Below are 13560 nucleotides of genomic sequence, written 5' to 3' on the forward strand. Positions count from 1 at the left end.
CGGAGCTTCTATTTTGTCATAGCTTTGTTTGCAAATCAGAATCATAATCTTGGGTAAATTGGTATCTTTGTCAGGTCATCAGAACTTAACTACTCTTAGATCTCTTCAAACTTTTGAATGTAAAATGCATTCTTAATGCATGATTTGGTTCAGAGTTTGTTTGGAGAAAATTTGATTAGTCATAGATTGGGGAAGTGGGAATGTATAGAGAAAACCCAACAATTATTTGGGGAAAATTAATGAGATTAATTATATGTAGATAGAGCCTAGAGCTTAGTATAATTTTTTTTTCTAATTTATTTAGATTATTTGGTTTATGGATTTTGTTACCCAACATTAGTTAAGAAAGCATCTATTCGATCCAACTTGCATTAAGTAGGAGAAATAGTAAAAAGAACAAGAGTTAATTAAAATATAAGCTTTTTGACTAGAAGTGATTTGACTACTTATAAAAATTAGCTGGACTATATTAGGTTTGCCAATGGTAAGATATTTGTTAACAAGACGCTTCATTAATATATCATTAAGATTTTTGGATTCAAATCTTCTAGATATTTTAAATCTTAATTACTTCTTAATGATTTAATAGTCTTGATTCTGTCATATCTACATTTCACTAATAATATTCTTAAAATAATAAAATAATATTGCAAACAAAATAATTAAAATTATTGTTAGTGAAATATTGACATAATAAAATCTAGACTATAATCATTAAAAAACAATTAAAATTTAAATAAATTTATTTAGTAAAATACTCTAAAAAAATCTATAAGATTTTGAGTCTAAGAATTTTTTAAACCTTTATTTCTTCTTCTTATTTTTAAGAGCAGTTGTACTTTTATCCAACTTTTTTTTTTAACCAATGAAAGTAAGTTATACCAAACACCACTGTATAGTCTATAAAGCAGAAAGTAATTTAAACAAAAAAGAAATTGTTTATTCTGACAAATAGAACTTGCAGAAGGATTGGGATTATAATGAATAGCACCCACCCCTCATCAACCACCATTATTCGGAATGGATCTCATGAAGATTGAGATAAAGAAAGCTTTGACAAGATGACAGAGGCTAACAGTTGTCACCAGAGATAAAAACGATATCTGTAAAAGGTTAGCTTTGATCTTGCTTACACTACAGAATCAATCATTGATATTTGTTCTTTCACTTATTGTTTTTTTATTTTTTATTTTCTTAGAGATGCGAAGGTCTTATTTTATGTCAAAGACTTCCTATATATAAAGGGGTCTTCGACAAAAGCTTTCATTCATTCAACAACACCTTCAGCAATCTTCTCTTTTCTCTCTCATCTCTCATATCCACAGCAGCTTTCTTTGTAAAAAAAAAGAAAAGAAAAAAGGCTTCATTATTTACAAGAAAGCTAGTTATGGCTATAGAGATTGAGCAACCTTCTGTTGGACTATCAAAAGTAGCTGTTTCTGAAACTCATGGGGAAGATTCCCCATATTTTGCTGGCTGGAAAGCATATGATGAAAACCCTTATGATGAACTCAACAACCCCTCGGGAGTTATACAGATGGGATTGGCAGAAAATCAAGTAAGTGTGCACAAAGAGTCTATCAAACAGTTATTGCAAAAGCAAAAAGAAGAAACTTTTGTGTTACTGTTTCTCACTTTATATAATTTGCATGTTAACGTTTGTGTGTTGCTTCTTGAACAGGTTTCATTTGATTTGCTAGAAGCTTTCTTGGAAACACATTCAGAAGCCTCTAGCTGGGGAAAAGGAGCATCTGGATTTAGAGAGAATGCATTGTTTCAAGATTACCACGGACTTCTATCTTTCAGAAAGGCAATGGCAAGTTTCATGGAACAAATAAGAGGAGGGAGAGCAAAATTTGACCCTGAAAGAGTAGTCCTAACTGCAGGTGCAACTGCGGCTAATGAACTTTTGACATTCATTTTGGCTGATCCTGGGGATGCTTTACTAGTTCCAACCCCATACTATCCAGGGTAAGAAATAGTACTAGTACTTGATCAAACTTCCATTGAAATAGTTCATTTTATGTTATCTTGTTTATATGAATATATAACCTTGTACTGATGTCAATTTCTATTCTTTTTACTCAGATTTGATAGAGATTTAAGGTGGAGGACTGGTGTGAAGATTGTTCCAATCCACTGTGACAGCTCAAACAATTTCCAGATTACTCCTCAAGCTTTAGAAGCTGCATATAGTGAAGCAGAAGCCATGAACATCAAAGTTAGAGGGGTACTAATCACAAACCCTTCGAACCCATTAGGGGCAACAATCCAACGCTCAGTTCTTGAAGAGATTTTTGATTTTGTCACACGCAAGAACATCCATCTTGTCTCTGATGAAATCTACTCAGGATCTGTGTTTTCATCATCTGAGTTCATAAGCATTGCAGAAATCCTTGAAGCTCGTCAGTATAAGAATTCAGAAAGAGTTCACATTGTTTATAGTCTTTCCAAAGACCTTGGCCTTCCTGGTTTTAGAGTTGGCACGATATACTCGTACAACGACAAGGTTGTGACCACAGCTAGGAGGATGTCCAGCTTTACCTTAATTTCTTCTCAAACACAACATCTACTGGCCTCCATGTTATCTAACAAGGAATTCACTGAGAACTACATCAAGACAAACCGTGAGAGACTAAGGAAGAGGTATAATATGATCATTGAAGGTCTAAGGAGTGCTGGGATTGAGTGTTTGAAAGGTAATGCCGGGTTGTTTTGCTGGATGAATCTAAGTCCATTGTTGGAGAAACCTACAAGAGAAGGTGAATTGACTCTTTGGAACTCCATCCTGCATGAAGTGAAGCTAAATATATCTCCAGGCTCTTCTTGTCACTGTTCGGAACCTGGTTGGTTCAGGGTGTGTTTTGCGAACATGAGTGAGCAGACACTAGAAGTTGCATTGAAAAGAATCCATAATTTCATGGAAAAAAGAGAGAGTTAGAAATCTAATCTCTTCTCAGTAAATCTTCAATTTTTTTTATGGTTTTACCCATTTTGAATCTTTGGGTGACAAAAACCATTTCAGGAATTGGGCTGGTCCCATTATTTTACTATACTGTAAATCAGATTGAATTGGAAAATATTTTGTTTTCTTGCTTTGCGAAGCAAGTTTCCCAGTAATTCCATTTGTCATTGAAGTAACACTGCAGAATTTTTCTCTCACTTGGAACTTTTTTTTTTTTTTTGAGATAAAAGATAGAAACTTGGAACTATTTTATAATTCCTTTGACTTGGTTACAAGTACGGACCTAGGATTTTAAGCTAGCAGGGACTGAAATATAAAGAAAAAATAAATAAACTTCAAATAGGCATCCATATAGTATTAAAAAATTATAAATACTTAAAATCGTTGTTTTTAAATATATTATGAGGCAATTATTTACCAACAAAGATAAAAACAAAAACAAAATAATGTTTTTTTTAATATTAGGCTGGTTATGATTTTTTTTTTTTTTTGGAAGTTGGAGCATTTAGGGTAATGGCGCTAAAAATTATAGTTTTTAGCACCTCAAAAAAGTATTTTATTTATTTTACTACCTCACTTTACAATACACCTAATATCAAATGTTGTATTTTTTTTTATCACTTTATTTAAAATAATATAAATAACTCATTAAAATAATAAAAGAAGAGAGAGAATTTGAGTTTTTTAATTGAAGAAAGAAATATAATCTCAATAAAATATTGTATTTTATTTTTAACAACTTGCTACAATCAACTGGTATTTATACCAGTTTACTGTAATTGCAAAAAATTTAGTTTCATCTTCTCCAATAATACATGATTTTTTTGGTTCTTTGATGGTAAAATAGTTCTTTTTATGCTAAAATACAATTACTATTGTGAATATTTTTATTTTTTTTTGTTAAGTTTTTGAGTTTGATAGTTGCTATTTGGACCTAGGGGGCCTAGGTCCCCTTGGGTCCCACTTAGTTCCGTCCATGCTTGGTCACCACTTAATTCTAAGTAAGAAATGAGTTTGTCTTGGAGTTCGCAACTAAGCATAGTCAACTTTGTGTATATTAATCAACATGCAGGGGACCAAATTTCTTGGTTAGGTTGGGATCTAAACACAGGAAATTCTTAACATTGACATTTGAATTTGATTTTTTGTCATGGTCGTGTCATGCATGATCACATAATAACCTGGCTTGATTAAGATGTAGTAATTAGATAAGGTATGCTTTGGTTTCCACACACTATAATGCTCTATACCAAACAATGGTCCACCAATTGATATCATTAAAAAGTAATTCAGTGGATTAGAATGAATAAACCTTAATTATGTTAATGTAATGATCAAATAGTACAACATTAGAGAACATATATAATGAAGATAATCTCATCGGCTAATCCTTCAAGCAAGGATTAATAAAAGGTAAGACATACAAGGGTAATAAGCATAAAATTTTTCTCTTTTTTTTTTTTTTTTTTTTGGTTGATTAATATTTGGGTTTTTGGTTAACTTATCATGCATTCAGATCACGATATATAAAATATATTTTATTGTCTATGTCATTACCATAGTGAGGACTTCGGAACATATTTTTAAATTAAGTTTCCTGAATATTTTTTCTCAAAAAAAAAAAGTTTTCTGAATATTTTAGTATTTACTTTAAAAGTTTGATTTGAGTTTAACAACCCTTTCTAAATTCAACTAAAACACAAACTGACAATGATTTAATGATATAATAAGGCATGGTTAAGTAGCTTTTCTCATCTTTCAAACCGTCATTACGCAAGAAACCTTTCTTCCATGCTAAAGTAATCACCTAACTTCCTCGTTAAACATGATTTTTAGTTTCCAATTAAGTAGTCAACTGTCATTTGCCTTAATCCAAACTCCAAATTGCTTTAGTTTAGATTTAATTTCTAGGATGTCAGTTTCAAAACTCTTTAACCTTTTTTTTTCTTTTGGGTCATGAATTCATTGCAGGCCTTTGACTAACAGCCTACACTAATAGGCTAATAGGCTATTAGTATTAACTGTCTATTTACTAATGTGAATTGCCTCAAAGATGGTCGAGCTTAAATAGCTTACGCTCCAATTTACAATGATTAGGTAGTTTCACACTTCACAGCATTGGACTAAATTCGTTAACATTTTTAAAATTAAAAAGTATACAGTTAATAAAAACTTGGGTAATTGCATTTTTTTCCCTTTAAATATGAAGTTTGTTCAAATTTGGTCCTTTAATTTTTTTTTTTTTTTTTAAATGTAACAATTTAGTCTCACATTCTATTTTAACTCTACTTATTGCTTTTCATCCATTTCTTACTTGTATTTTCGTTCAGTTTTAGTCCCTTAAATATGAGATTAGTTTGATTAATAATTTAATAGTGCCTTATAGGTTTAGATTGATTTTGGACTCTTAAATATGGTGGGCTCAAAATCCTACCAGTCAACTAAAAAAAACGAATAACTAAATTGTTATGTTTTAAAATTTTGAAAGATCAAAATTGAATATTTTAAAATTGATGGACCAAAAATATAGTAAATCCCAAATTTGAGGGACCAAAATTATATTATACACTAAAAATTTTAAATTTTTAATGAAAATCTTGTTCAAAGTAGCCACAAGATACCATCAAACACCAACTTATTATGCATCAAATTAGCAACTGAATTTCTTTAAAAGCTTATGTTTCAAGATATGTTTAAAGCAAAAAGAAATTGGGTGAAAAAGGGTTTGCCTTGCAAGTTACATTGAAAAATAAAGTTGTTTGATAGTATAATATTGGGAAGAACAAATTTAAAAATAAACTAAACTAAAAGCCTTGAGTAAAAGTCATTATAAAGGAAAAGAAAGCATATCCTTTCTCACGAGCAAAGGCTAATTAATGTAGTTAAGTTGGGATTTTTTTTTTTTTTTGGTGTCTGTTTACGTAGAGTCGTAGACGTAGTAGAGTTTCGTGTTGACATTTTGTTACCGCCAAATACAAATATCCCTACGCACCATACCAAACCTATCTCATTGATAGGATAGGAGTATTATCGTCAAAAAATCAACTGCGCCACGTTCATAAAAAAAAATCAACTGCGCCACTTTGATTTGATGTGCCCCAAAACACTTTGATATCCAACAAAACGAAAATCAAAAGTAAAAATGAAGCAAGCATTGAGTACCACGTAAGTGTACCAAGTACAAGTACAACTGCTTGTTTGGATTTTAGTTCGACAAAATGGCAACTTTATCAATGAAAGCCTAAAAGGTTTTTAATTGCGTGGGGCGGCTTGATGTATTTGAGTGCTTAGGCGAAAATTGGAATTGAGATTTTTATATATTTAAATATAATTTTTTTAAAATTAGATATTACTTATACTCTATTATTTTGTTTTAAATGTAAAATTACTTCTAATTAACATAAATCATGTAGATTTTTTTTGAAATTCTATAGACAACTTTTTATACCTATTGATATGACAGATTGATAGTAATAAGTAAAAAAAATGATGTTTGAATTTAGATAAAAACTAATAAAAGTTTCTTAACTCAACTTGTGAAAAACGGTGTTAGAATCTCTTTCCCTCTCTCTTGTGTGTATGTTTGTTTCTCAAAAAAAAAAAAAAAAAAACTTATGAAAAATGTTGTGAATTTTTTTTTTGTATTGCTTTTTTTTTTTAGAAGTGCTACATTCATAATATTTTCACAATAAATTATATGTGTTAATTTGATACTGGTTCTAATTTGAACTCATCACTGAAATTCATTTTTTGTCGTCAATAATATCATGTAACAACCTACCACTTAGAATTTATTCTAAAAGTGTTGTAAAAAATGTTGTGAGCGTAACTTTTTTTTCTTGTTTTTCATTTGATAAAAAATTATTATTTTATTTATTGGATAATATTTGAATTTAATTAATACAATTATAATATTAATTAAAAAAAAAAAACCCTATTGGTTAAAATTTGGGGGCCTTTTTTCTACTTGGGGCCTTAGGCGGCCGCATCAGTTGCTTCACATATAGAGTCAACACTGGTTGCGTGATCATTATTGCAACAGAGGGAATCCCATGTGGATTGTTCACATTTGGTTCGATCAAAGCAAAGGCATTTTGGTCAAATGATAAAAAGTTTACTTATAGTTAAATATATATATATATATATATATATATATATTTGGAATCAAATCGCGTTTAAACTTGGGAAAATGAATTAAAATTACTAACCTCATCATACGCGTTTGCACATGTAAAGAGATTTTTTTTTTTTAAAGCAATTAGAGAAAGAGAGACAAAGAGAAAGACAAAGGGAAAAAGAAATCAATATAATAAAATTTATTAAAAACAAATGGTATGTTCATACATTCTTAATTGAGTTTTGACTTTTGAGTGATTGTCTTCCTTTGAAATTAGTGGGAACCTAAGAATAAGGTTGCGTATGGGATAAGCTTATATTGTGCAGCTTCTTTTACTATTTAGCTTATTTTTAGTACTATTCATTGGTCCCATTACATTTTTTGGTACTATTTATGGGTCCCACCGTAGTATTTCAACTAACTTTTAGCTTTATCTACAGTACTTTTAGTAAATAGTTTTCAATTTCAGCTAAATAAGTTGTTCTCAAACGGACCTTAAATGTGCATAATTGGATTTGTTTTTTAGAATTTGAAGAAGAAAGAGAAAATATGATAAAAATGGAGAGACATATAGAACTAAGTAACTGCTTGTTATTGGGAGTATAAAGTTAGTGGAAACGTGGGAGTAGATTTGCTCAAGAGAACAAAGAAAAAAACAAAACATGTACGTAACTTTTTTTAAAAGAAAAACCATTTATTGGTAAACTACTTTTTTAAATTTATTTAAAATTTAGGAGTTTTAAAATTATTAATTTTATATATATAACCCTATTATTTAAACTCTTTAAACGGTATAATTTAAGAGTATTTTGGACATCAAAACGTAGGAGTCCAAAATAATAGTATAGAATATTGATGAGAATTGTTTTTTTTATGGGTCAAAAACCGAGGACCCTAGGTAATGGGTTGGGATTTTATATGAAACAATTCATTTGTAAGAGATCGGTGTTTGGACCAATAGTTGAGTTAAAACAATATTTCAATGTAGAGAACAGAAAAACAACACAAGCTAAACTTATAAAAGATAAAATCAATTATTGTTTATTTTGCCTTCCTCGGAACGTTCGAAAAATGTTTGTTCTAACATGGGAATACAAGACAAAGCTCTACTCAATATTACAAAGGTTTTATTCTCTTTCTCTTTTTCTGGATCAGATCTCTATACATGGGGGGTCGTTTCCTATTTATAGCTCTAATGCTTCAATCCTAGCCATCCACCTGTAGAGTGGATGATTCTTCAAGTAAGATACTTGTCCCATATTTCTTCTCCCCTCCTTTTAAGGCTATGCTGAGCAGGTAACTAACTATTGAGACACTATTCAGGAGTCCTTCAGCCATTAATGTGACATGTTTGGTTGATATAGAGCATTTAATGTGGAGAGGACGGTGGCTTCGTCAGGAAGCTTCTTCCTACCCTTGCTCAGACTAGTTATTGTTGCTTTCCTCAGCTAACATCCTAGGCATGGTTCAACAATACTCCGTCCCCCTCATGCAATTCCTAACTCCTCTCTTTCCTCAGTTCCTTCCTAGGATTACTTGAGCCCAGATCTTCCACATGAATATTTAGTTGGGCCTTCCTAGACTCCAACTTAGGCCCAATCTCCTTTAATTTATCTTGGCCCACAAATTTTTCATTGTGTATAGCTCATATGAAAGTTTCTTTTTGTTAAAACATAGTGAGGAAGAAAAAATTCATCTTCTAGAAGGGAAGGAAGAGAATTGTCTCCCATCTCATACCACATACACTTCATAAATCTAATAAATCTCTAGATTCCAGCATACCAAAAAACCAAAAAAGGTGCACAAAATTTGGAGAGACACACACAAAACAAAAGTTAGAATGATAATTATACAAAGAATATTAGAAATATAAGCAAATCATGCAGGAAGAGGAAGCATGGGTTGTAAGTCATTTTTCTCAACAAGTGAGAGAGAACAATTTTTTTAATTGGAAACTTCTATTTTGTGAAATGTGTAGTTTCTATATCGAATGCACTATCCTTTAGAAGATATTTCTTCTAAAGAGCGTTACAAGTTATTTTACTTTTCCCTGGAGCTTGGACATTAGTTGCTTATACCCCCCCCCCCCCCCCTTCCCCAAAAAAAACACTATGCTCATGGGAGTTTTTTTTTTTTTTTTTGAGAAACAACACTCATGGGAGTTAATTAATGGTCCATTTGAATTAAAAGGGAATAGAGTAGAATTGACCCAAAATTAGCTTATTTTTAGCTAACTCTACTCTACTCCTCTCCACTCCTCGTTCCTTCCCCCTCAACCCAAACAGGCTCTAAATCTATTTTAAAAGCTTTTCTTTTTTTTCTTTTTCTTTTTTTGTTAAAAAGAAACCACAAATCTTGTTGCCAAAAATAAAAATTAGTGTCATGATTCTGTTTCTAGATGTATGATGAAATTTATTATTATATTACTTACAAACTTAATAAAACATGTGGTGTTTATTTATACGAAGAAGAATTGATGTGAGAATCATTTTTTTGATGTGAACTTTATGTAACATTAACTTCAAATCTGCCAGATTTATAAATAAATATTCGTGAAAACAGGTTCAAAGTAGCAACAATAACACAAATCAAATTGTAAAGAAAGACCAAAATGTTAAATCAACTAATAATCTTGAGCATAAAATTTAAAATATTCAAATTCAAAGCATATATAAATTGCTTATAGATTGACTTGTGATGGATTAAAATGTGAAAACTGTTGTTGACGTTGAGCAACTTAAAAGCCTTCATGTAGAATTCTTGAGTAATTCTTTAATGTTTTCATCTACTTGATTGGATGACAAGAAGTTGATAAACATGGTTGTAGTGGTTGTATTTGCTAAGAAACCCTTCTCAACTATCATATGGAGATATTTCATTACCCTTGATGTATCACTATGTTGCAATAAACCTTGGATGATTGTGTTAGATGTGAGATCATTAGGTGAACAACCGTTTTCATCAATTTTCTTGGAAAATTATTGAATACTCCAGAAGTACCGTAAATACATACTTCCCCCCTCACATGAATTATAGGTCCCACCATGAATTTAATTAGTAGGATCCACAATTATGTGAAATGAGGAAATAAGCAGATCACTCACTACATTTATTAACATCTTTTTGCAATTAATGGTCGTTGATTATTATATTGTAAGTCCAAACATTATGTTGTAACCCTTTGGTGGCAATACTATAAAAGAATTTTCTTGCAAGTTTTCCAACATAACACAAACCATCAATCAAGATATTGTAAACCATGATATTGTGGTTCAACTTCTTGTCTTCCATCTCTTTAAACAATGTCGTTGTTTCAGCAAAATGTTTGTTCTTAAACAAACAATCTAACAAGACATGATAGGTTTGGGCATTTGTATGTTGGCCACTAGCTCGCATCTTATGAAATAGCTCTAGGACAGCTTGGGGACTCTCCCCTCGACAAAACCTCCTATAAGATGTTATAAGTCACAACATTAAGAATCATTCCCTTATTGGACATTTCTTGAAAGAGACATTATTAGTTCTTTTATTTTTGCAATATCCATGTTAAGCTAAAAATACTAGGTAAACGCAACTCATCTAGTCATCTCAACCTTTGTATTAAATGCTTTAATTGCATCATCCTTTTTCTGCTTTTTTTTTTTTTTTTTCTCTGCAAACAATACTCATCAATCAAAGAATTGCAAGTGACTGTGTCAAGTTTAATGCCTCTTTCAATCATCACATCAAAAACTCCTTTTTCCTCTTTCAATATCCTCTCTTGGCAAAGTGTGTACGTCCACTAATATGCTGAAGGAACATACACTTGGCATGATCTTCAATTCCTCTACACCATCTCATTCAATAAAGTAGTAACTTCCTTCCACCAGAAAAAATTACATAGGCCTTGAATTAAGGAATTGTAAGTACTGATAAGGTCTGGCTGAATGCCTCTGCTCCTTATTTCAAACATCAATTACCAATCTATCGTTCAGATAAACCATCTATAATTGTGCTATGGAGCACCACATCAAGAAGTTCAAATTTCCCTTTTTTCCATCTTGAGCAACCTAATGGCTATATTAGTCTCACCAATCTCTTACACAAAGCTTTGTGTTTACCATCGTTCCACAAGTAATTGTATCAGGTTCATACCCTTCCTTCTCCATTTCATCCACCAACCTCACAATTCCAGCAATGTTACCTTGAAGACAAAGCCCCTTGACAAGAGTGGTTAGAGTTATATGGTCTAGTTTTTCAAATCTACACAGTTAAATGGTAGAAGCAATTGATCAAAGCATTGAGAGTATAGACACCAGGAGGGATTCCTAGTGATTCCATATCTCTAATTAGAGTAACCACAACAGAATAATGTTTCATTCTTGCAATCACACCCAACAATGAGTAAAATCTACAATGGAAGGCAAAGGGCGCATGTGAAAGTTAAACAAGCCTAAGGCATGACTAGCATTCCTTAATTAACAAACAATACTTTCTGCATTTAAAAACCCAAACAAAAAGTATTCTGTAATCCGTAATACTTTGTCTCACAGAGTTTTCATTTCCGCTACTTGGCATGGTGATACTTTTACTTGCCCGAAAGATTCAAATATTGGCCCATTAACAAACAAAATCTTTCTGCATTTAAAAACCCAAACAAAATAAATTACTTGACAAAAATCAATTTTTTTTACTATTGTTTTAATAAAATATTTGATATCTAGTTAATTTTTAAACTTAATATAAATATTCCTAAATTTTTTTTAATTTATTTATTATTGTATTGTATTGTTGTTTTTCAAAAAATATTGTCTACCCATATCTCCTCATTTGTACAAGTGATTTCACATTGATAATATTGGCTGTGAGTATTTTTCAGGTAATCTCGTAAATAAGATAAGTACATCTTTAAATGAGAGTAAATTTAGGGAATGAAAAAAAATAAATAAATAAAAATTAACTGAACCTCATGCACACACACTCACTTGGACTTTGCCGAATCCTAAAAATTGAGGCATTTAGGTGGTAGAATATGCAAACATATATTCTCAGCTTTAAACCAATCATTTATTACCAAATTTTAATAATTTCTAATTTTTTAAGTATAAATATTATTAAAGAAAACAAATAAGAATGGCACCCTTAATTCGACCAACCCCGTCCTGTTGGTATAGCTAAAAACAAACACCTCCCAATGTACTTAAAAAGCAACAATTTTATTTATTTATTTATTTTTATACAAGATAGAATTTCTACTCTAACCTAATCTAAGTGTATATGTGTGTAAAACTTCCTCCTGCTACAATTTTAATAATTGCTAATAGTGAAAGTTGTAGGGGCACGAATCTCTGGCGGCCCAACAACGATGATGGGCTCACCTACAGAAAATCCCTCACAATAACATTTGTAGAGAGTGGGCTTGAAAGGCCAGCGTTGGGTCACAGGGCGCTAGTTCAGGCCGGACTTTAGATGAACCAAGGCAAAAAGAGGCTTTAGTTTAGATATTCAGGCCTTACACCTTTGTAGCTTGAGGGATTTGGCTCCTCGGATCATGTCCGAGGAGCATTATAGTTTTCTCCGGTTACCCGTCGATGGGTTCTCCATGGTGGAGCGCACATACTATCCGGGCATTCTCATTCCTGGAGTTTTTTCCAGGAAGTGAGATGGGGATCCCTTGCTTATTAGTTTACCTTTCCTTTTATACTAGCCTACGTTTGTTGTCCCTCGTCCACGTGTAGGGTCGATCTTTCCAGGACAGATATCTGTCCCATCAATCTAATCCCGAAATTGTTGGAGATGATCAATAAAGCCTAAAAATCCGGCTCTGTTAGGTGCAGTGTCATATCAGTGAAGGGTATTAAGGACAACTGCCCCAAGATATTTTCTGATCTCTCAAGTCAGCCTGTATTCCACTCTAATCCGGGAGACTTTGGGTCTGCCGAGGACTAAGCTGTCCTCGGCTGTATCTTCGGGTCACTTTGGGCTTCCTATTTTTGGACTTGGGCCCTGACCTCCTTTAGTTTGGGGCCTGTGGACTCCCCATTAGCAAGCGAGCCGGGCCCCTAAACTATTGGGCCCCACATTAGCCCCTCAAAACCTGGCTGTCCAACATCATGGTTGGAAAGGTGGGTTTTGATAATATCAAGCCTTCATTGCGGTTCGTTTAATTCAGCCCTTAATCAACGTTGGCGACTCTTCACCTCCCCGAGGAATGTACCGGTCTATGAGCCGTTTTCCTGAATTTGCGTACGTTGCCATTATGCCGTCTGGTTATCCGCAGCGTGTCTTTAATATTTTCCCATTTACGAGACATCCCAGATCTAACGGTTACTGATGGCGTGGGGGAACGAAACGGCGCATTATTCTCTGTAGATTTCTCTGGGGATCTGAACGCGGCATATACCCTTTTCTTCGTCCCCTATATAAAGAAAGAAGACAGAAGGTGATTTTCTCATATCAGAATCCCTCAGGCTCTTCTCAGAGTTCACTTCTTCAACCT

General features: G+C 32.4%; 1 protein-coding gene across 1 annotated transcript; it reads left to right on the top strand.

The window, feature by feature from the left end:
• Nucleotides 1-1241: 1241 nt before the first annotated feature.
• Nucleotides 1242-3120, top strand: LOC126714270 (1-aminocyclopropane-1-carboxylate synthase 7). The gene is made up of 3 exons (XM_050414341.1): nucleotides 1242-1558; nucleotides 1682-1971; nucleotides 2089-3120. The coding sequence occupies exons 1-3, from the start codon at nucleotides 1388-1390 to the stop codon at nucleotides 2939-2941; spliced, it is 1314 nt and encodes a 437-aa protein (XP_050270298.1). The 5' UTR covers nucleotides 1242-1387; the 3' UTR covers nucleotides 2942-3120.
• Nucleotides 3121-13560: the final 10440 nt, after the last annotated feature.

Source organism: Quercus robur, chromosome 2, assembly GCF_932294415.1.
Source record: "Quercus robur chromosome 2, dhQueRobu3.1, whole genome shotgun sequence".
Lineage (NCBI taxonomy): Eukaryota > Viridiplantae > Streptophyta > Magnoliopsida > Fagales > Fagaceae > Quercus > Quercus robur.

Excerpts from the sequence above, each read along its gene's own strand:
- LOC126714270 (XM_050414341.1), top strand. The coding sequence starts at position 1,388 with ATGGCTATAGAGATTGAGCAACCTTCTGTTGGACTATCAAAAGTAGCT. Across the intron at positions 1,559-1,681 it reads TGGGATTGGCAGAAAATCAA|GTTTCATTTGATTTGCTAGA; the intron begins GTAAGTGTGCAC and ends CTTCTTGAACAG. Across the intron at positions 1,972-2,088 it reads CCAACCCCATACTATCCAGG|ATTTGATAGAGATTTAAGGT; the intron begins GTAAGAAATAGT and ends CTTTTTACTCAG.